Source organism: Nansenia antarctica, assembly GCF_963989245.1.
Source record: "Nansenia antarctica genome assembly, chromosome: 18".
Lineage (NCBI taxonomy): Eukaryota > Metazoa > Chordata > Actinopteri > Argentiniformes > Microstomatidae > Nansenia > Nansenia antarctica.
In genome coordinates this window covers 9632720-9660058 of record NC_137691.1, presented here as the reverse complement: position 1 = coordinate 9660058, position 27339 = coordinate 9632720, and the positions used below count along the sequence as shown (strand labels likewise).

The 27339-nt window shown below is 42.6% G+C and overlaps 3 protein-coding genes across 4 annotated transcripts in view; 2 read left to right on the top strand and 1 right to left on the bottom strand.

Annotated features, from left to right (window-relative positions):
* The window catches only part of rtf2 (replication termination factor 2), a 40798-nt gene extending 36552 nt beyond the window's left edge, over positions 1 to 4246 (top strand). The window contains exons 8-9 of the mRNA XM_080548328.1: positions 2522 to 2599; positions 3141 to 4246. Coding sequence (XP_080404454.1) covers positions 2522 to 2599; positions 3141 to 3334 — 272 coding nt within the window. The 3' untranslated portion in view covers positions 3335 to 4246. The remainder of the gene's footprint in view (positions 1 to 2521; positions 2600 to 3140) is intronic.
* Positions 1 to 27339, bottom strand: part of mmp24 (matrix metallopeptidase 24) — a gene marked incomplete at both ends in the record, with an annotated part of 367122 nt that overhangs the window by 298625 nt on the left and 41158 nt on the right. The gene's annotated exons all lie outside the window — the stretch shown is intronic.
* The window catches only part of tfap2c (transcription factor AP-2 gamma (activating enhancer binding protein 2 gamma)), a gene marked incomplete at both ends in the record, with an annotated part of 10559 nt that continues 5000 nt past the window's right edge, over positions 21781 to 27339 (top strand). Inside the window, 4 exons of the mRNA XM_080548213.1 lie at positions 21781 to 21828; positions 23031 to 23492; positions 23766 to 23817; positions 26186 to 26411. Coding sequence (XP_080404339.1) covers positions 21781 to 21828; positions 23031 to 23492; positions 23766 to 23817; positions 26186 to 26411 — 788 coding nt within the window. The remainder of the gene's footprint in view (positions 21829 to 23030; positions 23493 to 23765; positions 23818 to 26185; positions 26412 to 27339) is intronic.

Below are 27339 nucleotides of genomic sequence, written 5' to 3'. Positions count from 1 at the left end.
ATCAATCAATCAATCAATCAAAAAAAGGACATTGCCTTAAGTTGGAGAGCACATTCCCTCAGAGAATGTGTGGCCCAGACTATCCACCATCAGCCAGTTGTTGAGTCACTTCCACTAAGACAAGTGCAATTGAGAGAGGTAGGGACTGTTTGCCGATAACAGCCAGGACCATTGCCGAGAAAACAGATGAAAAATATATAAGTTACTATATTCAATTAAATTCAATCCTTTATTTATTCTCGAAAGGACCACCCTCATTTCCAATGTCGCAGAGACATAAAGATTATTCAACAAATTAACAATAAACATTGATAAATCAAAGAATCTGTTGACACGGTAAACATAAGACACAATAAAATATAAAGACATACAGTACATACAGAATAATGGGGAAAAAGACTAAACACAATTGCAAACTGTTGCAGGCAGATCAGCAATTAAATATCTAAATCTCCCAAAGGATATAAGTGCATTAATCTTCAGCGTGAGCTGAAGATCATTCCAAGCAGCAGGGGCATTTTACTTCATTTTTTTTTTTAAGAAGTCAGTGGGTTTTGAGATTGTGAGACAGATTGTGTACTTACCCTAACCTACTGCCTTCACCTCCGTTGTGGCTTCTAGCTTTAGCCATGACCACATCCAACTGCACTTAGAACCTTTCCTCAAATGCTCTCATTCTGAAAATGAATGCAACGAATTCTGTCAGCTCAACGGCATAATGACTAAGTTAGCTTATCTAATGTTATAAGGTTTGCGTCCACTTATTGTCTGGTAAAATGTGTGACCCTTGATCGACAAGCATAATTCTGCCTCCGACCGTGCCTTCAGACTATTGTGGAATTTTCTACAGCTGGTAACGTTAGATCATGAGAGCTTGCATAGCTCATACAAAGATGTTGGCATGACTACAGTACCGATAGGAGCTAAGTCAGTTGTCTGCGTCCATGCAAATGTGGCCACAAGTCATAGAACTTTCAGTGAAGGGCGAGAGACGCTCCTTTCCAAAGAAGGAAACTAGGTTAGACTGTTATTCTCAGAACAGCAGGTACTTTTCCCGGACTGTGCGTTTCTATGTGGGTTACTGGCAAACTGCCACGGCTCCCCTCCGTCCCCACGTAGACACTCCCCAGTACCTACAGTATGTGTGGGTTTCAGACTGACTTCTCAGTCCCACTCCAGACTTTTTTTTGCACCAGTGCTTCCACCAACCACGGTAGTTCTGGGGACTGAAGAGGTAGGTTAGGTGGAAACGTAAATGGATGGACTGCACTTATATAGCGCCTTATTCCAAAACGCTTTACAATGGCTTCTCATTCACACTCACATTCATACATGGCGGCAAGCTGACACCCATAGTCTAGTTTAATCATGCTTTCGCCCCCTACATAGCACTGAAATTGGCTCTTATTAAGGTCCTTAATTACATTTGTGTAAACACTGACTCCTGGGTAGGACTTTCAGGTACTGCCTTAAACTGGTTTAGATCCTACCTACAGGACAGAAGTTATTATGTCTCCATTGGCAACTTTGTGTCCGACCAAATTAAAATGACATGTGGGGTTCCCCAAGGATCAATCCTTGGCCCCCTTCTATTCAATCTCTACATGCTTCCATTGAGACACATCATAAAAAATAACAAAATTGCCCTCTCACCGAACGACTGCTCTACCTCCTGCGTCACAGCCGCCCCAGAAATGTGTTTCACCCTCAAACCAGCATGACTTGAATTGAAACAATTTCAAGTCAACATTTTCCCAGAGCGAATTCCTCAGTAACATGACTTTGAAACTAACAATAGAGTTGTGTGGTGGAATGTCGTGCTAAGGGTTTATATCGCGTTTTAATGCTTATGTAACATAACAAGTAGCAGTCCCAAAGACTAGCCCAGCCAAACAATGCTAGGACGCAGTACATGCCAAACCCCGCCCAAGTCACCAAATTTTCCCCAAGGTCCTAGGTCAGCGTAAGGACCATGGGACCATAGCCCCGAGTCTATTGGTGGCTTTTGGGGGAGCTTTCCTCTGAGATGGAAACAGGAAGGGCTGAGGCTTTGGGCCAAGCACCAGTGCCAAAGGTGACGATGGAAAAGAGCCAACAACATGGCTTTCTAACTAACTTCATCCCCCACCTCATGTAGAAACTCGGCAACACCCCAGTACTGTGTGGTTTCCTGTTATGGAACAATAACTGACAACAGGACTACGGGGCGTTGATTTCATGAGAACTTCTGAATGTCTCTTTGTGGTAGTCAGTTCTGTCGTCAGTCATCACACTGGAAATAGAAACTGATGGAGCCCTGTGATTCCGAACCACCTTTACTGAAACATTTCCATCCGATGTGGATCTTTATCTGATAATTATAATAATAATTATTATTATGATATTGTTATTTTCTTATTCTTGTAGTTCAGGTTGTTGGAACATAAGATGTGCGACACGTGGCTGTGACATACAGTATATACCTGTTTATTCCTGGTCCTGTGTGTTTTAATCACAATTGTTTGTTTTTTTGTCTCCATAGAAAATGCAGATTCTTCCCAAACGGTGTCAGCAGAGGGGAAATCTTCCACACAGAACGGTGATGAAAGCAGCCAGTCAGGTAGGTTACCATTCAGACTGTAGTCAAGTAGGTTACCATTCACTACAGGTAGATTACCCTTCAGATTGTAGACAGGTAGGTTACCATTCACTACAACTAGATTATCATTCAGTCGTCTGTAGACAGGTAGGTTACCATTCACTTCAGGTAGGTTACCAATCAATCTGTAGTCAGGTAGGGTACCATTCAGATTGTCGTCAGGTAGGTTACCATTCAGACTGTAGAGAGCAGCCTGCCAGTCATGTTCAGACGGTAGACTGACAGTTCATAAACCAACATTGTGGTTTCTTGCTAACCCTTTGTGAGTTAACAGACCTCGTCCACAGAAACAACGATATTAGTACATAGGTTATGGATGCATCACCTGAAATGGTTAAAATGTGTCATTTAATTCTACAGGTCATATCACCGGCATTGTTCTCCCAAACCCTGTACATTTCTAATGGGTTCATCTCTCTTTCCCCCCTCCTCTCCTCTCCTCTCCTCTCCTCTCCTCTCCTCTCCTCTCCTCTCCTCTCCTCTCCTCTCCTCTCTCTCTCAGCCGCTGGTCCCTCTGGCTCCTCCAGCTCCTCCAAGGGGCTGTCCTCCATCTTGCCTGTTGGCTTCAAGCGGTCTGTCCAGGACATGGAGGAGAAGACCGAGATCTACAAGTCTCTGTTTACCACCCACAGCTCCGCCAAGCGCACTAAAGACCAGACCTCCAACTGGGTCACACACACACCCTACCACTTCTGACAGGCTACACACACACACACACACACACACACACACGCACAACAGAGATTGTCTAGAGGTCCTATTTCAACCTATGGGCTCTTCCTACACCTCCTTTCTGCTGCTCTATCGCCCCCTAGTGGTAGCATGGAGGCAGCACACACAACCATGTGCTCCTGCATGTTCGCAATGAGACAGGAACATTGATATAGATCAGGGCTGCTTTAGGATTATTTAGAATCTTCTCTTTCCTTTTCCTTTCTTTGCCTTTTCTTTGACCTCACTAGTAACAGTCTATGAGGGAGGTCAAGGAGAAGTTACATGGAAAGGAAAGAGATTGTCTTTTCTGTACAATCTGAATGCAGCCGAGATCTCTGGGTGTAGCCTTGGTGAATCAATCCATATAATTATTATTATTATTTTTTCAGCTGATCAAATTATGTTACTTATTATAAAGGTCTTTCTTTTGGTTTTGTATCTAGATATGCATCTGACAAGCCATTATTATATAGTATAGCCTCCCCCTTGATTAAGGTTTGATATACTGTGTCTCATATCTGGTCAGTTTGTTTGAGAAATTATTTAGAAGACTTCCCCTTTAGTAGTAACTAAACTAACTAAGTGTTATTTTGGTGTGATTTTATAATGTGCTTATGCGGTTTGCTTTGTATGCTTAGTATCTCAATTCTAAACAGTTTCCTGTATGAATAAGAAATATTTGTCAGAATATCAGATACCTAACTGTGTGTATGATTGATTGTTTTTGTTTATGGGTGTCTTTTAACGACTGTTTGTCTTGCTTTGTTTTGGTTACCCCTCAAACAACATGGGAATAAAGACTGCATCCTTTTACTGAAAATAAATCATTGAGTGGACTCGTATGCAACATCACAACTGCATAAAGTGCTAGTCAGGATTTGATTATGGTAATCAAAAATGTGTACAGAGAGGTCAGGTGTATAAGTCACTGAGAAATTATTTCTAGCTTTTTTCTGACTCATATTACTTTACTTTACTACTTATTAGGCTCAAATATTAGGCGAAAAAAAGATCAAAATAAAAGTACCGGTAAACTCTTTCTTGCTTTATTTCATGTCCATTCCAATGGAGCTCGGGTCTAAATAGTTGTGAAATCTCAACTAGATTTGTATTGGGGCGGCTGTGGCTCAGCCGGTGGAGTCGGCGTCTGATGATCACAAAATTGGCAGCTCGCAGAAGTTTGAATCCCTGACGGGCCATGTGTTGAAGTGTCCCTGAGCAAGGCACTGAACCCCTAATTGCTCCGGGTTTGCCTTCAATCGCTGTGACCCATTGCCTAGATGCCCCCTCTAGAGCGTAACTGAATTTCGTTGTACTCTGCAACTTTGAATCTCTTTCTCTTAAAAAGAACTGGAAAACACTGAAGAGATGCAACATTTTAACAGTGACTAACTAATGAAACATTGACCCCCATCACAACCGACCAGATGAGGAGGGAGCTGAAGAGGCTCCGCCCAAGCAAGGCAGTGGGCCCAAATGGAGTCAGCCCCAGGGAGGGTGTGCTGATCAGCTGGCTGGCATTCTTTGTCACCTCTTCAACCTCTCCCTGGACACACAGAGGGTGCCCCCCTGTGGAAAACATGTTGCATTGTCCCTGTGCCTAAGAAGGGAGGCACCAGCGTTCTCAATGACTTCAGGCCAGTGGCTCTGAACTCTCATCTAATAAAGACCTTTGAGAGGCTAGTCCTACAGCACCTGAGACCGCTGGTGGCTGATTCTCTGGACCCACTACAGTTCCCCTACCGGGAGAACCTGGGCGTGGATGATGCAGTCATCTACCTCCTGGACAGGGCTTATGCTCACCTGGAGAGGCCTGGGTGAACTGTGAGTGTGATGTTTTTTTTTTCTTCTCAAGTGGATTCAACACCATTCAGCCACCTCTCCTCGCAGACAAACTTACGGCCATGCAGGTGGACCAGGCTGGATCACAGACTACCTCACCCGTGGACCACAGTTTTGTCGGCTCCAGAGCTGCCACTCAGACACACTGGAGTGCAACATGGGCACCTCCGACTTCAGATTCAACTTCGCATCCACACATCTGCAGAAGTTCTCTGACAACTCGTCCATCGTTGGCTGCATCACCGGAGACGATGAGGACGAGTACCAGGAGTCTGTTGGCTGAGTTCGTTGGCTAGTGTGACAACAACTACCTGCAGCTGAACATCAGCAAAAATGAAAGAGCTGGTGGTTGACTTCCGTCGGAAGGGGAAGTCACCTACTCCCATCACCATCAAGAGAGAGGAGGTGGGTGTGGTTGAGTCCTATACGTTCCTGGGGGTGCACCTCAACAACAAACTGGACTGGACTGATAACTGGTGCAGTCTACAGGAAGGCTGTACTTCTTGAGGCGGCTCAGATCCTTTGAGGTCTGTAGCAGACTGCTGCGCATGTTCTATGAAACAGTGGTATGGTATAGTACATTATTTGCTGTTGTGTGCTAGGGCGGAGGCATTGTTGCAAGTGATGCCAACAAACTAAACAAGTTGATCAGGAAGGCGGCCTCTGTTGTAGGCGTGTGTCTGGACAGCCTGAAGGAGGTGGCGGAGAGGAGGATGAGGTCCAAGATCTATAACATCCTGGGGAACCCATCCCACCCCCTGCATGAGGAGGTGATGATCAACCTTAAAAGCACCTTCAGCGGCCTCCTCATCCTGCCAAGGTGCTTGAAGGAGCGCTTCATCCCATCAGCCATTAGGCTATATAACGGTGCCAGCTGTGGTAACTAATCTTGGTTGACACACACACACACCATCAACAGCTAGCATCTATGCAGGAAAAGACATTTTGACTAAGTAAATGAATCGTCTATCCACCAGTCACAGCAGGAAAAGGTCATCTATGCCAGGCCAGGGGCCATTGGCAGTCGTCATTAATTTTTATTTATTTACTTATTTGGATTATTATTACACAGGAGAAACAGTACAGGGGGGTAGTAGATGTCTCAGGACGGACGGTTAAGGTGTAGCCTGAGGAGATGGGTCTTCAGTCTCCGGCGGAAGATGGGGAGTGATTCTGCAGTTCTGACAGCAGTAGGAAGCTCGTTCCACCAGCGGGGAGCCAGTACAGTGAAGAGACGTGACCGAGCTGCATCGGCGTAGAGGCGGTGGCCAGCAGAGGTAGAGGAGCGGAGTGAACAGGCTGATGTTTGGGGGATGACCGTTGCTTGCAAGTAGGCAGGCATAGAAGTTGCTAGAAGAAGGAACTATTAGGATTTTTTTTGTTTACCCTAACCCTAACCCAAATTCAAGAACTTAAGTCGTGCATAATGACACATTCAATAACTTGTCTGCCTTCATCAAATTCTTCTTAGTTGAACTATATTCTTGAAATAAGAATATATTTCTCCAGACCACTCATACACTTATTTCCTTGCTGTAACGAGTCATATTTAATCACATTAACACTTACACATATCTGTTGATGAGCATCCTTAGCAGACCGTACACAATGACAACACATAGAGGATACTGATAAGCAATTATGCAATAACTTGTCACAATTAAACTGAGAACCTCCTTGATTACTTGAATACTCGATATGATCAAAACATTTAAGACGTAGCAATGGTGTATCTGGGGTAGTTAGGGGTTGTGGCCATGCACGCCATGGCTAGAGAGTGTGACCGCAGTGATATGTTTGAGAGTGACTAGCGGCTCTTGAGGTGTTTTCCGTCTGCCAAGGGAGGCAGCGAGGAACTGATTGAACTTGGAAACTTATACGGGATATTCCCTACAACACGCGTCCAATGTAAGACGATTTTGCATTCATCATCATACACACCCGTGTAAGAACAAAATTGGCTGTCACCACATTTTTTTATGAATCACACATTGGTTTTGTGTATTTGTGAGTTTTCTTTTTTAAGAACACATTTTCACATTATTTAAAAACACATGATGAATGAGGGCCCACTGTGCTTTTTTTCCACAGTTCATCTTGTTGTGTAACATCAGCAGTACTGCCTGCAGAGAGAGAGAGAGAGCGAGAGAGAGAGAGAGAGAGAGAGAGAGAGAGAGAGAGAGAGAGAGAGAGAGAGAGAGAGAGAGAGAGAGAGAGAGAGAGAGAGAGAGAGAGAGAGAGAGAGAGAGAGAGAGATGAAAATCTGCCTCTTTGTGGTTTGGGGGGGGGGACAAATACACTCACTGGCCACTTCATTATTATACACCTTTTCAACTGCTCGTTAACGCAAATATCTAATCAGCCAATCATGTAGCAGCAACTCAACGCTATGACGTGTGTGTGTGTGTGTGTACAGTTACCTTCTCATTCACCCTGTAAACAACAGTTGAATATATTGCCCCTGTTCCATACACTTAAAACTAGAGTCTTGAAACGAGAGAGTACAAATGCTCGTGCTAGAATGCAGACGAAAATGTGGGTCTCCTGTCTATAAAGTAATGAAAGTTCAGAAAGCTTTCATGAATTATTGAGATACAATTGGTAAGAAAAACGCATGTTATCATATTCATAGATCCTATTACTAATTAATGCTACATACAGTAGTTATTACAATTACATGAATTTGTGCAGTAAAGAGGACGTCTCACGTTTAATCTAATACGATTTCAAAGGCTGCTGCAGATCTCTGCTGTATAAAACCACCACCCTCTCCAACAAGTGCCCTCGCTCCGTCTCCATCTCTCCAGCCCTCCACCATCCTTCCATCACTCTCTCCTCTCATTTCAGATCCGGCAAATCCTCCCACCTCTCCCTATACGCTCTCCTCTGGAGTAAAGCTGACAGCCTGACTAGATAGTTTACCCTGTCGAGAGGTGGTCTGATCCTCTGGCAGGGCAGAGTGCCTCTCTTTGTAGTTCTACCCTTGAGAGGAGGTTTCTCCCCGGCAGTTCAGCCACCCCCCCTCCCTCCCGCCCCTCCCCCACCCCCCCACCCCCCCTCCCCATCACCCAGCCCCCCGCCCCTCACCCTCCACCACCCCATCCTGTGCTCCTCCACAGCAGCGAACGAGGCTACCTCTGCGACCGCCCCCCCCCCCCCAGGCCAGTGCCTCCCTGTGTCCCTCCCTCCCTCCCTCTCTCTCTCCATCTCTCCCTCCCCCTCTCCCTATAGGTCAGAGCCAGTTCACCTGAGCTGACACTCACTGTCAAAACTCCTGCCTATTTATGACTGTTAGTGGAGAAGTGCAGCTGTCTCATACGGGGAGTTCCCCAGGGCGATGCGTGTGTGTGTGTGTGTGTGTGTGTGTGTTTCAAACAACAGCGTTTTCACAAAAGGCAAAGACAATCCATTGAGTGCACTCTGGTGTGAGAGTGTAAGGGTGTGAGAGTGAGCTGAATGGAGCAACAATGGGTTTTAGAATACGTATACGAATACGAATATGTAATTTTGCTGCTGTGTTTGAGTGTGTTTGTAACAGTTTGTACAAGTGTGTGTGTGTAATTGGTGTATGAGTGTTTCTGATATGAAAAACAGGCTACTTCACCCCCTCCTGCAGCGCAGAATATCTCTGGCATGCGCACGTGTGCACGTGCCTGTGTGCGTCCGCGTGTGCTTGCGTATGCACGTGTGTGTGTGTGTAGAGATTTGGTGAGGCTGCATTCTCATTTTATGCACCCAAATTGTGGAATGCACTGCCAGTTTACATTAGGTCAAAGTCAAAGTCACTTGTATTTGTCACGTGCATATCGTACAGGTACAATGTACAGTGAAATGTTACTGCCGGCTCCTAAGATGTGCTACAAGAGTAAGAAGGTGGAATACAAAAATTCAATTTACAAATTACACGAGCAGGTTTCAAATCACACAAAATCACACTCAAATCACACAGAAAAACAAAGGATATGTACAGTAGGTTGGAGGGGGGGGGTGTATGCACAGATGACATTTGCAGGTTGGGTAAAACTATACTATTAGGTTGGACTATATAGAGATAAATAGAGATGCAACAGTGTGTACAGGTCAATTTACAAATCAATATATACAGTTTTATAAATAGCAATGATTTACAGGATATACGCATAGTGTATAGGTGATGGGTTATGTACAGATTATGGGTATTCGCATAGTGAATATACTAACATCTATCATAAATATAAGGTGCTGTAGTTAGTCCATATTGCGGGGGGAGGGGGGGGGGGGGCATCCTGCTGGGGGCAGGGGCAGTTGCCTGGCTGTGGCCTAGGTGGTGTCATTCAGGTCACGGATGGAACCCTAGTCAAAACTAAAACCCCATCTTTTTAAATATTGCCTTTAAATGACTAAATTATTAAATTATTATTATATAATCATTGGAGCACTTTGAGCTGCAACGTTTGCGCTATACAAATAAAAGTTATTAAAAAGTTATATAGGTGGCAGATAGCAAGGTGGGGAGAGTCCTGCAGGAGGTCTGTGTTACTAAGCCTGTGGTTTCACATGAACACAGGAAATGCAAAAAAGAAAACAAATTCTTTGCAACCTGGCCACATAGTGAACACTGCTTCATAAAACTTCACTCAGACAACCCAGATATGATATTGCAAAGCATGTAGGTTAATGTAGTACAGGGCTGCTACAGATTCCATAGCCTACAAAGACATGCTGCTGATGATGTCACAAGAGCAACAAGAGCTCTGACCCACTGCTCTGGTTCTGGTTACCTAGGAGATATCACAGAACTCTGATTATGATACACATAGGTGTGTATATGTATTTATACAGAAGTTATAAACGCTACAAACAGTGTCGTACCAGACAACGAAGAGGACAAGACAACCATTGACCATTGACCATTGACCATTGACCATTTACCAAGTACCAGACAATGATCCAATCCAGTGAGATGGACATTGTACAGTACCTGACCCAAAATCTCCACCTGAGTCCCCAGAACCAGGCCCATGGCCATCTGAAGAGACCTATACTCCGTGCTGCTGGTGAGTTTCTTAAAGGTCCACTATATATATATATATATACTGTATGCCTTGCCACATAAAGCTCTTCAGCATTTACTGATTGATTCAGTTGATATAAATTCATTTTATTTGTATTTCACTTTCTAGTCTTCCAGTTCCAGCCAGCTGTCCCCACAGTCTCTGCTGCTGGTGAGTACATTTCTTAAAGGTGCTAAAACTATATAAATATAATGGAATTTGTATTATTTAGACTCATGAATGCATATGATATGTTGTGTCTAGTGACTCTGCACTGTACACTGGATGTAAGCACTTCCACATTAAGTCCGGTGTATCTGCCACATTGTTTTACTCTACTGTATAAATTGCCACATGAAGATCATCAACATTTACTGATTAATACAGTTTATTTAAATTAATTGTATTTGTATTTCACACTCCAGCCTTCGCGCCTGCCTCCAGCCATGGACACGGTGCTGACTCCTTCATGGACTGGACTGCAGCACCTCAGCTGAGCGCTTCCCCTACAGTCTCTGCTGCTGGTAAGGACATTTCTTAACACTAGAACAGCCGTGCCTTTTTTACCTACTATAAGAGCCTATACGACGTTCTGGCGAGATCTTTCTCCAAGGAAGACCTCCGCCGCTTCTTAACTCATCACTTCATAGGAGCTCAGAACCAGAACCAGACCCAGACCCAGGGACAGAATCTCCACCTGAGTCCCCAGAACCAGGCCCATGGCCATCTGAAGAGACCTATACTCCGTGCTGCTGGTGAGTTTCTTAAAGGTCCACTATATATATATATATATATATATATATATATATATATATATACAGTATGTCTTGCCACATAAAGCTCATCAGCATTTACTGATTGATTCAGTTGATATAAATTCATTTTATTTGTATTTCACTTTCTAGTCTTCCAGTTCCAGCCAGCTGTCCCCACAGTCTCTGCTGCTGGTGAGTACATTTCTTAAAGGTGCTAAAACTATACAAATATAATGGAATTTGTATTATTTAGACTCATGAATGCATATGATATGTTGTGTCTAGTGACTCTGCACTGTACACTGGATGTAATCACTTCAACATTAAGTCCAGTGTATCTGCCACATTGTTTTACTCTACTGTATAACTTGTCACATGAAGATCATCAACATTGACTGATTAATAGAGTTTATTTAAATACATTGTATTTGTATTTCACACTCTAGCCTTCCTGCCTGCCTCCAGCCGTGGACACGGTCCTGACTCCTTCATGGACTGGACTGCAGGACCTCAGCTGAGCGCTTCCCCTACAGTCTCTGCTGCTGGTAAGGACATTTCAAACACTTAATCAGCCATGACGGGTTTGTGAGTAAAAAAACATGTTATATCTTTGCACTCAATCAAATTTCAGGACCCTCCTTTCATGACTTTTCCTAGATATGTGCCGTTCTACCACCCAGTATCTTTACATTTTCAAAATCACATCAGGATAAGCTAATATAAAGCTATTTTGCAGTTTTTCTGTGTAGGAAGCAGGATAATTTACAAGCGGCCAACTAGTGGTCGTTGTGTGTAAATAGCAGATTTACATTCTAAAGAGAGGCTCTTTTAGTAGGTAAAAAGGCACAGCTGTTCTAATAAGGTCCACAATATATATATATATATTATTGTATATATATAATAGTTTATTTAAATTCATTTTGTTTGTATTTCACACTCTAGCCTTCCTGCCTGCCTCCACCCGTGGACACGGTCCTCACTCCTTCATGGACTGGACTGCAGGACCTCAGCTGGGCCACAGCAGCCAGCCGAGTGTCAAAAGGACTTGCGGAAGCACCGTAACCCAAGACATGAACCGCAAGAGGCAAAGGATATAGACGGGAGCCGACCAGACCACCGACCAGACCACCGACCAGACCACTGACCAGACCACCGACCAGACCACCCGCCACCACCTGAAGACCCTTTCTAGCCTCTGCCAGAGGCCAGGTCTCACCTGACCCATATTGAGACCAACTGATCTCACCTGACCCATATTGAGACCAACTGGTCTCCTCTGACCCATATTGAGACCAACTGATCTCACCTGACCCTTATTGAGACCAACTGGTCTCCTCTGACCCATATTGAGACCAACTGGTCTCCTCTGACCCATATTGAGACCAACTGAACTCCTCTGACCCATATTGAGACCAACTGATCTCATCTGACCCATATAGGGACCAACTGCCATCCCAGAGTGAGGCCCTGGGTGATGAGCTCCATGATGGCTGGCCAAAGACCAAACATGTATATTTGTTATTAACACGATACAATAAACCTTTTACAAATTCATTAAGTCTCCTGGTTTAAATACTTTGACTTGAATCTTGACGGTTCAACATGATTATAACATGATAAATGTCACTTGGCTGAGAAGAATCTGAACGTCTCTTTAAGAAAAGTACCCTGTTGTCATTTTCTTGTCAGTTTAAGGCACTTTTGAAATTGTTCCTGAACTTTTCTACAGTCCTACATATCGATTATTACATATATCGATTATTTCACATTGGACAAATGCATATGCAATATGGACAGATTTCTAGATATATGAGGTTTCTGATAGGACTACTGAGGGTACTATACATATTTGGTGTTTCTGTGTGTGTCTGTGTTTGTGTGTGTGTGTGTGTGTGTGTGTGTGTGTGTGTGTGTGTGTGTGTGTGCATGCATTCGTGTGTGTGTGTGTGTGTGTGTGTGTTTGTGTGCGTGCGTGCATTCATGTGTGTGTGTGTGTGTGTGTGTGTGTGTGTGTGTGTGTGTGCGTGTGCGTGCGAGTGCGTGTCTGTGTGAGGCTTTTTGGAAGAGGAAATGAGAATCCCACCCTCAAATGTCAAGAGACTGAGAGCAGCATTAGAAGAAGTGAATTATGGATGTAGAATAAGCAGCATAACTTATTGATATGGAGATAGAGACTTCAGGGTGTGGGAACGAAGAGCTGAGTGTTATCTTCTAAGTGTTGCTGAAGTGCCTCTTTACTGTATGATGCCATCACGTGGCATCTCTATCACTTTGGGCTGTTTCGAGAGCCTTTCAGATGACATTGTGAAGTGGTTGAATCACCTTTCTTGTTTCCTTACTGCTCAAGGTTGCCAGTTTGAGACAGAGGCACACAGACACATACACACACAGACCCCCTCCCACACACACACACACACACACACACACACACACACACACACACACACACACACACACACCAATGTCTGATCGTTTCTCTTGGTGTTTTGATACACAGACAAACACACACACACACACACTCACTCACACTGTCTTGGGGCTGACCTCTCTTGTCTTGAAGTGTTTTTATAAGGGCCTCTCCATCTCTCTTCCTGTCTGCTCCTGTCTCTCTTCCTGTCTGCTCCTGTAACCCTTTTCATGCCTCGCTACAGTTATTCCACAAGATATTCCACAATGAACAGCTATAAAAACATATCATCTCCGGCCTTGATTACTGCAACATACTCCTGGCTGGGCTCCCCGCCTCCGCCATCAGACCTCTGCAGCTCATCCAGAACGCTGCTGCCCGTCTGGTGTTCAACCTCCCCAAATACTCTCATGTCACCCTTCTCCTTCGCACCCTGCACTGGCTCCCGATAGCAGCTCGCATCAGATTCAAGACCCTGGTGCTTGCATACCAGGCAGCTAAAGGGACAGCCCCTGCCTACCTGAAGGAAATGGTCACCCCCCAAACTCCAGCCCGTTCACTCCGCTCCTCCACCTCGGCTGGCCGACTGGCCCCACCACCTCTACACCAACACGGCAGTCATGCTGCCCGATCACGTCTCTTCACAACACTGGCTCCCCGCTGGTGGAATGAGCTTCCCACGGCTGTCAGAACTGCAGAGTCACTACTCATCTTCCATCGTAGACTGAAGACCCATCTCTTCGGGTTACACCTTAATTGCTCCTCCTGAGACATCTACTGCCCCCCAGCACTGCGTCTCCTGAAGACACCCGCTTTTCCCCTCTACTGTGTCCCTAAAAACTGTATTGATTGTAAGTCGCTTTGGAATAAGGCGTCTGCTAAATGCCCAAAATGTAAATGTAACATGACAGTGTTATGCTTTATGTTAGTCCGTTCGTCCATCCTTAGATAAGGTCGAACAAATTTTACTACGATGTTGTGCTGGAGCTATTACTCGCTTGTGCTTCAATAAAGCATAGACAATAACATTTAGGCTAGCGTTATCATGTCTGGTTAGTATCAACAACAAGATGTTTTTTTTTATTTTTTTACCATGACCTAGCCATGACCTTTAGGAGTTACAGTTTTTCTCAATTGCTTTGGTGCATTTCTCTGATCAGAATTGAAATTCTCATAACTGTTAGTTCAACCTCCACAACATTTAGTCATTTGTGCACATCATAGTAGCAGTTTCTCATTCCTTCAAACAAATTGCAAATGCTTTTGGACACGCATCAATTGCTGTCATACAATTCTCTGCTGTTTTTTTTAATTTTTAATTTTATTTTATTTGTTTTTCAGATTTGATCCCTTTTTCACCCAATTTGGTATCCAATTGAACCCAACCCAATTTTCACCCAATTGAACCCAACCTCCCTGCCTATTGCGTAGGATCCGCCGCACGACCCCGTGGCCGGCAGCCCCAGAGGAGATCGCCAGGCAGACTAGCTGACTGGCTCCTCGAGCCCAGCACCGTTATTCCGGCAGGGATTCGATCCCAGTCCCCGGTGGGCAGCTTGCACTAGTGGCTAGTGCTTAGACCGCTACGCCACCGCGGGGCTCCCTATTTGTATTCTATTATTTACATGGTGAAATGTGTTCTTAGATGTCTAATATTTTTTTATTCTAGATATATATACAGGTGCATCTAAAAAAATGTGGAAAAGTTCATTATTTTCTGTAATTTAATTCAAAAAGTGAAACTTTCATATATTTATGATTCATTACACATGAAGTCAAATATTTCAAGCCTTTTATGTTTTAATATTGATGATTACGGCTTACATTTTATGAATAATAATAATAATAACAATTATAACTTTTATTTGTATAGCACTTTTCCTGCAAATATTGCAGTTCAAAGCTGTAATTTAATTATTTAGTCATTTAAAGGCAATATTAAAAAGATTTTACTTGACTTGAAAATATTTGCTGAGGTTGCATCCCTAAACTGGCAGTGCATTCCACAATTTGGGTCCATAAAATGAGAATGCAGCCTCACCAAATCTCCTCTTTTGTACATGTGGTACACAGAGAAAGCCAGCCTCAGAAGACCTGAGAGCTCTATTGGGCTGATATGCTAGCAAAAGGTCTTTCAAAGGGTCTTTCAGATATTCTGGTGCTGTGCCAGTGAGAGCTTTATAAACAAGCAGAAGGATCTTGAAATCTATTCTGAACTTCAAATGTTATGAAAATCTACAAGTGTAATTGTATTATTATTATTATTATTATTATTACGTTTTAATATGTGGCCAGTTTATCAAAATAACCCGTTTATATATCTGATCTGACGTTTTTTCCCCACTTCTGTTCGTTACCTTAGTTACTGTAGATACCTTACTACTTCGACAGAAACGTCGGAACATAATAGCTAAACAAGTTGTACAATTATTTGGGGGCCAATATCTTTAGCTAGCTAATGTAACTATCTTACTATATTGTTGTCTTAGCAATTGGTAAAAGAACAGGATTAAAATAAATATATATGAGCAATAACATTGCTACAGCAAGCACAATAACCACCAACTTCATCTGAAGCTACAATACTGGGACTGTGTGTGTGTGTGTGTGTGTGTGTGTGTGTGTGTGTGTGTGTGTGTGTGTGTGTGTGTGTGTGTGTGTGTGTGTGTGGGTGTGTGTGTGTGTGTGTGTGTGTGTGTGTGTGTGTGTTCAGACTCAGTTGAGGTGCTGCAGCTGAAGAGTATCAAATAGAGTGGCAAAAAGCAATATCCGCACACTCAAATCTGTACAAAAGAAAATACTTGCATACTCAAATTTCACATACTGTACAGTGTGAACGCACTGCATACTCAAAATCTACGTCATACCTAGTATGAATAGTGTGCTAGTATGAATAGTGTGCTAGTATGCCATTTCGAACACAGCCTATGTTGCAGTCAGGGGCCATTGGCACTCAGTCATAATGCGACACGATGGAATTTCTGTGTCTGTAGTGCGTTCATAATGCCACTAGGTGGCAGCAGAGGTTTAACTAGGCCCCAGCCTGTACTTCTTCCATGAAGACTCATAGGAAATTGATTGTCCTGGATCATGTGAATACATTATATAAATAAGGCCTATTTGTTTTGCTCTCTCTCTCTCTCTCTCTCTCTCTCTCTCTCTCTCTCTCTCTCTCTCTCTCTCTCTCTCAATTGAATTTAGTGAGTTTTATTGGCAGTTTTATTAGCTGAATACGATTCACTCCCGCTCTCTGTCTGCCTCATACAAATGTACATATACCTATTAATAGTTCCATTTGCTATTCTGACTTTCTGACTTGCTTGGCACTTCCTTGTATTTTATTTATTTGCATTTTAATTCTATATTATATTAATATTCGTTCTTATTAGTTGCTGTGTGTTTTTGTGTATGTATGCACCTGGTATATTTGGCAAGGAAACCTCAACAACTATTGCCACCATAATCCGTCAATACGGATTACTCTGCGCTGCCAAACAGGGCCGAAGACATCAGATGATTCAATTCGTTCCAACTAAAAACGAAATCATGACTGACGAGCAACTATAGCATGTGAAATATTAGTGAAGTATAAGCAGTCAATTAAAACATCGATTTTTGTGAAACATTGTGGAAATGTTTTTGGTCACCAACGTTACACGCAAATAGATTTTATTATTTTAAAAACGAGAACGAGACACTTTTATTTCCCACTGGTATTTGAATCAGATCGACAGATTAAGAAGTCATTTTTCTTTTCACGAAAGAGCATCAGCTTCTCTTTGAAAGCAGATTCTTGTGGTCAGGCCGCCCGGGGCAGAGTGGCTCTGAGGATGAGATTACCTCACCTTAGATTCTTCAACCATCTTTAGCGCTAGTTAAGTTACCACTATTGAGTTTGAGCAGGCCTGTGCAATAGCTTTACAACAGAATAATAGCCTTAACTTTTCAAGTATTTTTATTCAAAAGTTACACAATACAATATGATTAAACATGTTGATTTTCATTTTTTTTTTTACAAAAAACAATAGCCTTAACTTTAAAGTAGCAAATTACACCGATGACAAACATATATGAACGAATGGTTATAGTTATAGCACCGATTAATAGAAAAGGTGCTATGATGGCCTATTGATTTGAGGCAAGAGATGTGATACTGTCATTTCTCTTTCTCGGTGTTTACTAATTCGACCGCTTTATTGGGTGACAGAAATCAACTTTAAGCACAGGTACATTATTTATTTATTTTAAAAGAGAGAGAGAGAGAGAGAGAGAGAGAGAGAGAGAGAGAGAGAGAGAGAGAGAGAGAGAGAGAGAGAGAGAGAGAGAGAGAGAGAGAGAGAGAGAGAGAGAGAGAGAGAGAGATGTTTGGGGTGCGGGGGGGGGGGGGGGGGGGGTCTGCCAGCAGCATCGCATCAAGTGGAATGTGCATGGAGAAACCTTTCACTCAGGTGTACGTGCGGCGCATGCGCAGTTCACAGGGTTTTTCATATGAACTGCGCATGCGCCGCACGTACACCTGAGTGAAAGGTTTCTCCAAGTCAGCGATACAGAAGAGCGCTCGTGAGTTCATTCCCCATTCACTTCCCATTGGGATTACTGCGCGAGCTTCACTGATGTCCTTGCTGGAGAGGCTAGACTGGCGGGTGAGATCACAGTTCTGTCTCAAATGATATGTTGTTCAACTTTCTCACTATTGCTTTAGGCTATTTCATAACATGTTTTATATTGCTTAGCTCGTGATATGACCTTGTCAGCCTACTTCAATATTGCTGATACATTTGGAATATTGCATGGTAATACTGGACAATAGCCTAATTATAATCATAAATAATAATATGTAATTAATATGAATAATACATACATATTATCATGCTATAATGACCAATCGTGGAGGGGTTATGGTGCCCACGCCCTCTGAAGTTGTTTTTAACAATAGAACTACTAAATAGAACAAAAATAGAACAAAAGCGTTACATTTATAATCTAATTGATATAGGCCACTCAGTGTGAATGACACTACTAGTTTATTTAACCAATTTGTTATCTGAGATTGTAAATGTTGATTTGTGTATCATTTGTGTATGCTGTCTCATGTAAGACATAAACGAAATCTTTGCCACATGTATTCGTGTAAATTCCTAGAAATTGCGTTTGACAATTATGTTTATGACCATGTTTTACTGCTACGACTAATGAATTGCAAGATGCAATTTTGAAAATATGTCTTAAAATTATTTAGAAAGGCAACGCCAACATTGCAATGTCAATGGTGTTACTAAACAAACAGGCCTATATGTCATTATTATATTTTCATAACATTTAGCCATAACCTTGTTACATGTGGCAATATTCCTATGTTTCAATAAACTGTCATTGAATTGATGGTTATTGCAATGACAGGCCATGCACGGCACCATATTCAACAACACAACAGCCAGTCTTGCGTGTCTAACCTCGTTTACTCTGTGCAATAGCAAAGTAAAGATCACTTCATTAGTGAGCATTCGCTTCTGCATCGTATCACAACAAGCAAAAAAGCAATAACACACATGCATACAGACTTAATCCGGGACGAGCTGTTCTTGGCCATCTTTCTGTTCCCAGCGCCGATCAACCACAGAGAACCATCCACCATCCCCGCACATTCCCACAACATTTCGTGACGTTAGAATTATAAGGTTCTATCTTCATTTTTGTCAAAATTAAGTTTTTTACATAATCTGATCCATTAGGTGTGTATTAATGCCTGTGTGGTGTTATTTTTAAAATGTTGACATTTTTTGAGTCAGTAATTTATAAAATACAAAGGTTCCATCTCACAAAACATAATGGAATGTAAAAACTTTGACGCTCAATATCTCTGAACTGCCCTAAACGGAGATAGAACCTTCTCATTCTAAACGGAGATAGAACCTTCTCATTCTAAACGGAGATAGAACCTTCTCATTCTAAACGGAGATAGAACCTTCTCATTCTAAACGGAGATAGAACCTTATCATTCTAAGCTCACGATTTGACGGCTATAAAGATGACTTAGACGCGCCTCTCATTATACATGGACGATTATCAGGTATAGATAAGGTAGATAATTACCCTCACAGACAATTAGCCTAATTATCATCACATTGCTATTGCAGGACTTTGTAGCCCAACGAAAACAAAGGTTAAAGAAGAAAAGACGAACCATGGGTTTAGGTGTATAGGGCCTATATGGTCTTTTATTATACAACCCACCTTTGGCTTGGAATGTCATGCATGTGAACACATCAAAGTGAGAGAGGGAGAGAGAGGGAGAGAGAGGGAGAGAGAGGGAGAGAGAGGGAGAGAGAGGGAGAGAGAGGGAGAGAGAGAAAGGTAGATAGAGAGAGGGGGGGGGGGGCGGGGGGACAGGCTTGTTTTGGAAATTGTAGTGGCTCCACCACCAATGTATCTCTCTGTCTCTCTCTCTCTCTCTCTCTCTCTCTCTCTCTCTCTCTCTCTCTCTCTCTCTCTCTCTCTCTCTCTCTCTCTCTCTCTCTCTCTCTCTCTTTCTCTTTCTTTCTCTCTTTCTCTCTCTCCCTCTCTCTCTCTTTCTCTCTCTGTGTCTCTCTCTCTCTCTCTCCATCATATATGATAGTAATATGTGTATGAAGTGTGTTAGACAGAATGACAGACCAGTAGTTTTAATGTCCACTTTAAATTATTATCATTATTATTATACATATTATTATTTTTAAAGTGAGAGGGAGGGAGAGAAAGGTAGATAGAGAGAGGGGGAGGGGGGGGGGGGGGGGACAGGCTTGTTTCGGACATTGTCGTGGCTCCACCAAAAATGTTAATGAAGAGCATGGGACCCCTCACAGAAGAAAGCTGCTGTCACCCGGGGGCTCGCGGTGGGAGACATAAAGCACCAAACTGGCAACAGTCGTAAACATACATGATAAAATAAACGTCTAATAAATTAATTTGTTTGGAAAATAAATTTCTTAGGGTTCAAATAATTGAAGGGGGCATTTATCTTAATGGAGCCCCTGGTGATTAAATAAGCAAATCATTCATAATTAATGTTTTGGAGTGCGAACTGAATGGCTTCTTGCCAAGCAAGGAGTAACAAGTGGGGTGTTTGGCCAATGACCCCCCCCCACACACGCTTGGTCAGATCGAATAAATGATTATGGGTTAGAAAAACTAATAACATAAATAACACTGATCGATGTTCCCTGTAACTGCTGAGGCTGACTTGCATATGGTCTAGTTTAGACTCTTACTGTCTCACATGCTGTTGTGGCTTTAGAGAAATATTTGTATGAAATATTATATGATAATATTGATACTAGCACCATGCTATCCCAGTCGTTTTAAAGGAAGTTTTCTTTCTCCAGTTTACACATTATGTATAGCTATAGCTCCAGTGTTAAACATATTTAATAATAATAATAATAATAATAATAATATAATACTACTACTACTACTACTACCACTACTATTACTAGCTACTACCAATAAAACATAGTTATTATTATTATTATTATTAGTGGTAGTAGTAGTAGTAGCCTATTATTGTTATTATTATTATTATTATTAATATGGGTGAACAATGTAATATAATATAGGTATAATAATGGTATTATTAGTATATTACTGTTACTATTAATATTACTGTTATTATTGTCATTATAATAATCATTATCATTATAATAATTATTATTATTATCATCATCATCAGGATGTTATTGTCATAATGATCAGGATATTATCACTGGCCTATTGCCTTTGTTTAACCTAATACAACGATCGAAAATGAAACCCGTCGTTTTATTATACTGTGAGAACAAACACAGACGCGGACAGCGATAGGATTGGTCCCCTGTTTAATCAATAACCAATCAGAAAACCATATTCTCCATATTCAAGATGACATCATCATGTTGGAGTAACGCCCACCAAAACTTGTACAGGCGAAGGTAGTCTAGTCCGCGCGCTCCCAGAGCTCAGGGTTCAGCCAGTCAGTCCAGCCCAGACCTGAACAACGTCATCTCTCCACCATCCATCAGAGGGAGTCGAGTTTCTTATTATATTCAAGCTCTCCGTCTTGCTTTCACAGCAGAGCCACTTGCATTCGGGCTGGAAAGGAAAGGGATCTTTGCTTGATCACAAACTGTTTTCACACACAGTCGCTTGTCTTGTTGAGAACCTATGCATGCTGTTCGCTGCAGCTCACAGAGTCACGTCACACCTTCAGAACCCACATCAGTCGCTCGAGCAGAAGAAGTTGATTCATGATTTTTGATTCATGATTTCTAGGACGTACCTGGTTTCCCACCTGGATTATTACTAACTCTAGACGACGTTACCCGGTCCACCGTGCACGGTGTTAGTGTGAGAATCTGTCATCCGTCAGATTAATTAAGGATGTTGTGGAAACTAGCAGACAACGTGAAGTATGAAGATGACTGCGAGGTGAGTGGAGATAGAGAGAGAGGAGAGAGAGAAGGCGGAAAATTAATCGGCTGAAATTAATTACAAAATCACCGAAATTGATCACAACATCGAATTGCCCCCATGCGCTCGCTCCATCGATTTGTAAGGCTGGTTTGCAAGTACAGGAAGGCCTATCTTTTTGCGGCGACAATGAAAGTCTATTGAGTTCATAAATAATACAATTGAAAGTGGTCAAAATAGTTTTGCAGACTCCAAAACGGATAGAGGAAATAGCCTAAGTTATAGAACTGGTGTAGCCCTCACTTACATGGTGTCGGTTTAAATTGAATGATCAACACTAGTGTGTCTAAATGTTCAACATAAAAGGACCTTTCCAAATATTCTTTATTTTATTATTATACTTTTTTTGTTATCCTCAACCGCTGCATATGAGTGGATGTTATTTATTTAATCAACACGTTTTTAAATGATATGGGCTGTGATTTTTGTGTGTTGTTTCATGGGGTGGAATTATTAATTATAGGCATAATAATAATAACAATAATAATAATAATAATTATTATTATAATAATTATTATAAACAATATAATCATTTGTATCCGTCAAAGATTATCTCTTCTTCGAGTTGATCGTGACGACAGCTGTGCCCATGGCGGGTCTATCACGATCAAGTTGCATTAGCTATAGCTTATGAAAGTACGATTAACTTAACGTCCTCTCTTTCAGTATTTTTGTAATGAGAACACATGTTTTATAGTTTCATTGATACAATAACATTTGCTTGCCTTTCAAGCATAAAGTGAATAAAAGCAACAACACTTATTTCTCTCTTTAGTATGTATGGACACTAGTGACATGAGGGCAGAAATTATAAGACATAAAATATCAAACTAAATCTGAATAGATATGTATCAGACGGACACACATGTTATTGTACAATTATTGACCTATATAGCATATATGCTATTTATCAACCCATTTCACTCCCAAATATGACAGGATAGTCTGTATGCGTGTGTAAATATCTATTGTTTATATTCATATTCATGTTTCTCCAACTGTTCAGTGATCACAGGCTGTTGTGAACCTGACATATGAGTCACAGTAGGCCTATCGATCTCAAAATGGCCATCTGGTTTCAAAATGGAGCGTAATAATAATAATAATAATAATAATATCATATTGTCAACCTAACCAACTGTGTGATTTCTGTCCCCTAGGAGAGGCACGACGGCAGCAGCAATGGGAACCCCAGGTTACCTCACTTGCCAGCGGTCAGCCAGCACCTTTACAGCCCGGCTCCCTCCCTGTCACACTCGACCAGCTCTGACTTCCAGCCCCCGTACTTCCCGCCGCCCTACCAGCCTATATCCTACCCCCAGGCCGGGGACCCGTACTCCCACCTCGGCGACCCCTTCAACATCAACTCCATACACCAGTCCCCGTCGTCCAACCAGCAGCAGTCGTGGCCCGGGCGGCAGGGGCAGGAGGGCCTGGGGGCCCACGCACGGAGCGGCCTGGCCAGTCAGATCCTCGGCCTGGAGGGAGGCTCGTCCGGGCTGAGGAGGGAAGGGTTCCGCCGGCCAGAGCTGCTACCGCCCCACGTTCATAACATGGAGTCGTCCGGTATTGGGGATAACATAGGACTGCATGACATGGCCCACAGCCTGGATGACGTTCAGGTGCGTGATTTGATAAAGTAGTAGAGACTAAAATGAAGAAAAGAAAATGGCAGACATGGGTGATAAGTGATAGGAACATGAATTATAATAGGGTAAATAAATGTATCCTCGGGTACCAGAAGTGCAGGCGGATGAAAGCTTTGTAATTGTGGATTCGTGACCTTCTTTGGGATTGTTTGAATCAGACAAATACCACACCGATATTGACTTGCACGATTACCATAATGCCTTTGATTTGTAAGTGTAATGGTTGTACCTTGTTGTTTTTTTCAGCATGTAGACGACCACAGTATTATAATGGCAGACCAGACAGTCATCAAAAAAGGTGGGTTTACTTTATATTCATTTGAGTTTATTGTATATCTATTTTTACTAATATATGTTAACGCTTATAAAATGTTTTAAAAAAATAAATAGAGAGAGAGGCATTGTTGACAAAATATTCAGCCAGGCAAAAACTCACTGTGCTGTGAGAAAGTCTTTCCCTTTATCATGCAGCTATTCATGTGCAACAAGTAACATGTATTCAATACAGGCTTAAATCATAATCAAGGGTCATGGGAAAGGGCACATGAATGCCATATTTCCATTAGCTAGGTAGGCTAAATACTTGGACAAATCCATCTGGAAAGATGTGTCAGCATGTTGTGCAAGTCCCAGCATTCGATCATAGAATGTTAAGAGTTGGGAAGGCTTGTATTAGGACTTGTTCATACAATCATTGATAATCCCCGCAGTCAAGAGATGCACTTAACTAAGCCTGCCCTGATCCACGGTGTATTCTAGTGCTGTGCTCTGTTAAATAAATGCCCAGAAAAAGAAACCTTTCAAAATGGCAGGCTAGCTGACAAGATGTGGAAGTTGTGCAATCATTGAAATCTGCATTTGGCTGGCAGAGGGAGAGAGGGACAGAGAGAGAGAGAGAGGGGGGGGAGCGTTGGCTAATCTTTAGGGGGTTTTAAACTGCAAGCTTCTTTCAACTCTTTTGAATTCAACGGCGTAGGTTGTTGGAGTTGCTTTTGAATCTCTGTCTCATGGCTTTCTAGAGAACCAGCTCTAGTTGGGGTGTGGCGGTGCACTCGCATGTGAAGGACTGCTCAGTAATTTGTTGGGACATGTACTGTTTTGAACAAGGAGTATTCACAGTGCTGTACATTGAGCCTTCACTAAACAGTTGTTGACTCAGCAGGATTAGGCCTAGGTTTTCACTCTGTCATTTTGGTCTGCCCCACCATCTTAAATTATTGAGAGGCATTATGATAATAAAAATAATAAAAATATAAAAAAGATTAATGTATGCATGTACTGTATGATAATTTAATGTGACAGAGATTCATTGGTGTTTTATGTTGCATTTTGTTGTTAAATGTTTAATAGTGATTTTGTGATTTTTTTGGGTTTAATTCTAAGCCTGTAATATCGTAATTGACATCTCAGTAGCAACCGATCTGGAGATAAAGAATGTTCAGATGATGGTTCATTGGTTGTGTTTTGATATTTCAATTTAATCAGATTTAAATCACTTATGATTAGTAAAATTATTCAATACTTCACTTAAACATCAAATACACACTACAGGTTTAAGGGGCTGGTCATTAGTAATGTTACATTAGTAATAAGGAACGTGGCATAGGAATGTCACATATGCGGACATTGTCACAGGAATGTGTCACGGCGCCCTACAGAATATGGTTGGCTGTGGGTAGGGTATACTCTAGTAAACTATGACAACCTTCTGTTATCCAGAAGGACTGAGAGTCTTTTAGCTGTTATTCCCGCTGGGACCATATATACTGAAAAATGTATGCACTCACTGCAATGTAAGTGTCTTTGGATAAAAGTGTCAGCTAAATGGCATTTATATATCCATGTTACCCCCCTTAGCTGCGTTGTAAACCCTCCCCCCTCCCTCCCTGTCCCCCGTGTGTCTTTGTCTCAGTGTTAGGACTGCGAGGGGGCAGGAGCCTCGAGCGCTTTCAGAGGACTTATTATGATGGGGGGATTCTTGCGGGTGAGGATGATCAAGGTATATGTAGTCGTGTTCTGTTCTGTATGTCTGTCTCAGGGTGATGACATCACCGCACGCTGTTGTGGTTTGACGTTTGAATCTTTGACCCAAAATGGCGGCCATTGTTTCGGGGGGCCCTTTGCGGTATAATCGCAAATAGGTGTCTTATAGTAGCGGAACGCTTTGTCTGAGAAAGCGAGGGAGGTAATTTAGAAATAAACGAGGGTCTGTTTGTATTTTGTCTGTGTGGATATCAGTGGGTGGCTACAGGAATGAGGGAGTTTTAGCTGTTAGACCTCAGGAATTATAAACAGTCACAGTTGCAAGGCATCTGTTGAATGGCTACTTATGGTCTGTATTGTTGGCTTCAGCAAAGCCACTAGGTCTTGTTGTGTACTGGACATTAAGCAGTTCAGAGTGGTAATGATTGTGGCATGGTTCAGGGGTTCGTTATGGGAATCATGAACCCATTCTACAATGAGGTTGCACACAGTGGTGTTCGATGCTAGCTTTGATGGCTTAAACCGTAAAAAAAAAAAAAAAAAAACATCAACACTTTGGAACGACCTTCCAAACATACACTATTAATGTTGCATGTGTAGTCCTCAATATCCTGTCAACTCCTCCACTCACCCTGGTTCCCTCTCCTCTCTCTCCCCCCTCATCTTATCGTCGGTGCCTCCAGGTCCTGTGTCCCTCCCGAAGGGCAACTCTCTGGGGGGCCTTCCCTTCCATAAGGAGACCCTAATGGGTCTGGTGTCTAACCCCACGGAGGTGTTCTGCTCCGTCCCGGGACGTCTCTCTCTGCTCAGCTCCACCTCCAAGTACAAGGTCACCGTGGCCGAGGTCCAGAGGCGCCTCTCCCCGCCCGAGTGCCTCAACGCATCACTACTGGGCGGAGTCCTGCGAAGGTCAGAGGTCACATTCAAACACACCTCGGGGTAGTGGAACCGGGTCAAGCACTTATTCAATGTTGAATGTTAAATACAGGAGAGGATTTGTAGGTGCGCTTGATTCAGCTTGGAGTTTGCGCCGTTTGGGGTATGCGGTTACTTCCATTGTACCAGGAAAACTAAACCAAGCCCAGCTCAAGTCTTGACACAAACTTTGTTAGTCTGATTTCACTGCTGTTTAGTAGCTTTAGTTACGGTTAGAAGTGTATCCCTTTACCTGTCTCACTTTACCGGGGTCACTTTACCTAGGGACTGGAGGGAACTGAGTAACTGATCTAATGATTCCTTCACAAACATTTGAAACCAGTTATTACTAATAACCTGTTTCTTAAAACTGGCAGACAGCGGCAGGAGATATCAAAGACTGCTATGCAATTTTGTGTCCATGGTGAAGTATCAGTTAATGAAAGCAAGAGTGGTATTTCAGTCCTCATGAGTGTTGTATGGTAAAGTGCTTTCTTTAACAGCAGTTGTTGCTATGGTTCTTCAGTAGGTTTGTGTGTAAAAGGCTTCTGACAATTTTGGTGAGGTCAACAATTCTTGCACTTCTTTTGGGGATAGCTTATATCAATGTAGTCAGCACCACTGTGTGTCTGTGTGTTTGTGTGTGTGTGTGTGTGTGTTTGTGTGTGTGTGTGTGTGTGTGTGTGTGTGAGAGAGGGGGGGGGGGCGCTGGGCTGTTTTAATTGTAGCTGAGCAGTCAGTTGACCTTGTGACCAATATGTCAGTAGGGAGTCTGAAGAGGGACTGGGGGGTTTGCCCCCTGACCAACGATCTACCGCTCCTGTGCTTTGTGCTGGGAATGCACGTTTCTCACTTCTCATGTGCCCCTGCCGCACGCGTAAAAAAACCCACACACATGCACACACACACACACACACACACA